Source organism: Armigeres subalbatus, chromosome 2 (genome assembly GCF_024139115.2).
Source record: "Armigeres subalbatus isolate Guangzhou_Male chromosome 2, GZ_Asu_2, whole genome shotgun sequence".
NCBI lineage: Eukaryota > Metazoa > Arthropoda > Insecta > Diptera > Culicidae > Armigeres > Armigeres subalbatus.
The window spans coordinates 423,368,092-423,371,924 of record NC_085140.1 but is presented as its reverse complement, the minus strand read 5'-3'; the positions used below and the strand labels follow the sequence as shown (position 1 = coordinate 423,371,924).

At 38.3% G+C, this 3,833-nt stretch overlaps 1 protein-coding gene across 1 annotated transcript; it reads left to right on the top strand.

The window, feature by feature from the left end:
* The first annotated feature begins 2,384 nt into the window (after positions 1 to 2,384).
* LOC134217808 (adult cuticle protein 1-like) lies at positions 2,385 to 3,189 on the top strand. The gene is made up of 2 exons (XM_062696625.1): positions 2,385 to 2,543; positions 2,620 to 3,189. The coding sequence occupies exons 1-2, from the start codon at positions 2,538 to 2,540 to the stop codon at positions 2,989 to 2,991; spliced, it is 378 nt and encodes a 125-aa protein (XP_062552609.1). The 5' UTR covers positions 2,385 to 2,537; the 3' UTR covers positions 2,992 to 3,189.
* Positions 3,190 to 3,833: the final 644 nt, after the last annotated feature.

Here is a 3,833-nt window from a genome sequence, read left to right as displayed (position 1 = left end):
ACCTTGTAGCATTTCCCCTAAGACGCTCTAAAATAATTAATCACGACATTTTGTTTGTTTTGGTCTCATTGTGGGACCCCAACTGTACTGCAACATTTATTCGAACTATCATCGGCGAGTAGCGATTAGGGCAATGCATAATATAAAAAGCGTAAGCATAGTCCCTTGCTGATGTAATGACATCCAGAAGTCCCGGAAGATTAGCGAAAGTAACCCTACACCTTGTATTACTTGGTAGGTTTAGGATTACCTCTCCTGTCAATCCCAATCCCTAAGTAATAAGTTTTGGGTATCTGTGACAGATTTGCCTTTATTTCTCTAGTACAAACACCTAACAGAAAATTGTTTTTGTAGTTACAATGTTTTACTTCGTTTTCTTAAAAACTACTTTAAAAACGCAACTGACAATGAATAGGCTTATTGATGACTGGAACAGTTAAGGAAAACAGTATTGAAAAGTAAGTAATATAATGCTGCACTCAATCAATTAAAAATATACTTATTCTTAAATTTAGACAAAAAGCTCAACTAATCCTATTGATTATGCACCGTTGATATAGGAATAACCATGTTCGAAATGTGGTCTTATTAGTTCAATCATTTAATTGCCCATTTTATTAATAGAACGTTCTAAATTCCAACCCACCCTGCAGCGTTTAGTCTTTGTTGGTCATTTTATCTCCGGTACATATAAGCCACTTTAGATTGGATTCTCTACTAGCAAAATAAACAGAATACTGCTGCTCTTATTTTACGCGTTGTTATAGGTCGGGGGTGGTTCGTACATACGCTACTATCTCCATGTTGAATGGCTTGAATGCGCTCCGATGGCTTCAGCTGTATCGGAATTGAAATTATGACTGTTTTATGATGATTGAGCTGTGTATGGCGGCACTTACCAGTTAACAGTCTAACCAGCTATCTTGCTCTGACTAGTGGTCTAGTTTCTCCTTCAGTGGTTCACACTGGGGTTAACAGGGGAGCGTGAGTTCAAGGGTCTTCGTACCTAAAAGAGATTTATTTAGAACATTCTATAAATAAGCGGAGTAATTTATAGGACCAATTTTTGAACATATTGTTTACAGCAGCATTTCTTATTAGTTTTCTCTATCCAAATACATTATTATATACATAATTCTCGATAAACTTTTCAAAAGGTCCTAAGTAACATTTTTTTCACGATTTAATTTGAGTAGCGCAATCAAAAAACTAATGTGAAAGCTATTGATTGCACTACTCAAATTAAATCATGAAAAAAATGTTACTTAGGACCTTTTGAAAAGTTCAGCGAGAATTATATTAACAAGTAAATTAAAGATGAATTACAGTTAAACATAATATTGAGCACATAGATCTGTAGCAGTTCTCCCATGACAAATTATTCCTTTATCGAAAACTTATATTTTTCCTTGAAAATTACACTGAATTCTGTTAAGAAAATTATTTTGAGCTTTTTAGTGGAATGTGACAAGTGACTGATTTCTGATTTCACACATTTTGCATTTTCTCAATATTGCACTCATCCTTAATGTTTACCATATATTAATTGTTACCTAATAATTCTATAAACTATTTAAGAAATTGGGAATGGGAAATTAAAAAAAATCTACAAATCATTTCCGACTATGAACCATCTTTTTCTAATTTATAAATTAACTTTTAACGTATTATTAAATAAGAGATTGTTCATTATTGCATACTCTAGAGCCTAGAATCTAGTTTCTCATCCTAGTTACGCCTATGTTTCTGCTACCTCTTCCAATGACATCGAGAGGGTGTGTTGAGTTGATGTTTGTTAGCAACATTTTGAGCCGAAAAATTGAAAAAAAAATATAATCTTCATAATGAGTGATGCCTTCGAAGTCTGGAACATCGTAAGAGACAATCATCGCTGGCCAATGAATAGTTAATATACAAACCTATCGCACCACACTGAGCGATCTTGAAAGTCGTATACATGTTGACAAGAAGGTGCAAGGGCAAATGCCTGGTTCGTAAGAAAACGTTAACTCCTTTTCCGCACGCGCGTTTGAATAATCGCTGTTCTCGCCCCTTCCCCTTGCACTCGAAGTAGATGCAATTCAAAGATAGGTATTTACCGAAAGGAGGGTGTTGGTAACTAGGACTCTCGTCTACTAGCAACCTACACAGCGATAGGCGTCAACAGGTGGTACCTAATCTGAGCACAGCTGGTTAGTGTTGGTTGCTCGTCGTCTCTCGTCGGATTCTTGAAGAATGCAGCGAAGGTTTGATACCAACCAATCACGAATAGAGTCTTAATGGGCAATTACTATTATTAACGGTCAATACTTTCGCGATTAGATTGGGGTGTTGGGAGGCAGAGGGTGTCCCTAGTGCAATAGCCCGTTGCGCTCGATCCAGTCTAGTTTGAAGAGATCGCAAGAGGTTCTGGAAGAGATCGAATCGATGTTAGGTGTATAAAAGCGACTACCGGGTTCTGAGTTGAAGCATACCGAACTCAAGTGTTCTAACTATCAAACCACTTACTAAACCAACCACAAACCTCATCTGCCACAATGAAGGTATATCAGTGTTATCAGTGATTGTGCTTAACGTGTGATAACGTGATAATGGGACAATTTTTGGATTTATTTGCAGTTCATCGTTGCTGCCGTTGTCCTTGCCCTTGCTGTCGCCTCGGAGGCCAGCTGGCCAGCCGCTGGATTGCCATGGGGAGGTCCATGGGGAACCGTTGTTCAGGCTAATGCTCCAGCGTGGCCCGCTGCCCACTGGGGCGGTGCTTGGCCAGCGGCTGCTGCTTACGGTGCCTGGCCTGGTGCTCACTGGGCTGGAGCGTGGCCAGCTGCCCATTGGGGTGCCCCAGCTGCTTCGGTTGCCCACCATGCCGGAGTTGTTCCCGGAGCCACCTCGGTCACTGCCAACCGTGGAGCCGTCCACGTTGCCCCTCTGCCAGGACATGCCATCTCCCAGAAGCAACTGAACCTTGCCCCAGCTCCAGGAACTCTGTAAACAGGATGCCAAAAATGAAAATGAATCTCAGCAGCAGATCAATGCTCATTTGCTCAAGATGACAACCAACTGCCATGATTGCTAGAACAAACAATTGAGAAACCGAATTTCTGTTTTGTATGTGTGATTTTATTGTGTAAATAAGTAGAGCAATTTTTTACTCAATTTGTAAATAAATGTGAACTCTCGAATAATGAATTACTGAGGCGTTTAACTTTCAAATAGTTTATATCACATATTACACCAGTTAACGTATCACAACACTGCCGTGAACCAACCCTGAATTTTTGGTAAAAAAGAAAATTCGTAGAAGACATATCTTTTGTTTAAGTTTTTTTTAATACAATTGATACATTGCTTACGAACCCCTTTCTCATCAATTTCGAATTTGAGTAGTACAAATTGGCAAAAATAACATTCCATAAAACTTCTATTATTTTCTGAAAAAATATAAGTGCAAATTCCATGAGTTTTTTTATTGCATTTTTCTTGTGCTTTAATTTATGAACCGATGTATTCTCGTGCCGTAAGATCAGTTAGTGCTATCCCTTTTAATATTACCACTTGTAACTTTCCGGATACGTTTTTAGACCTGAGCAATACGGTCGCCTTCAAAGTCTTGTTATTGATGGGGTAGTTGAGTTGAAGAATAGCTTAGCCAGATTCAGTCGAAAAGGTAATCAGGTAATAAGTCATCCAAGGTTTAAGAAGTGTTTATTCGATATAATCTTAAATTCAAATACACAAGTCAATCATCAAGCTATGTTGAAAATTGAACCCAGAATCTCTAAATTGCAATTGATTCCCTTCCTACCTTAAAACATGTATCAAATAGCAAATCA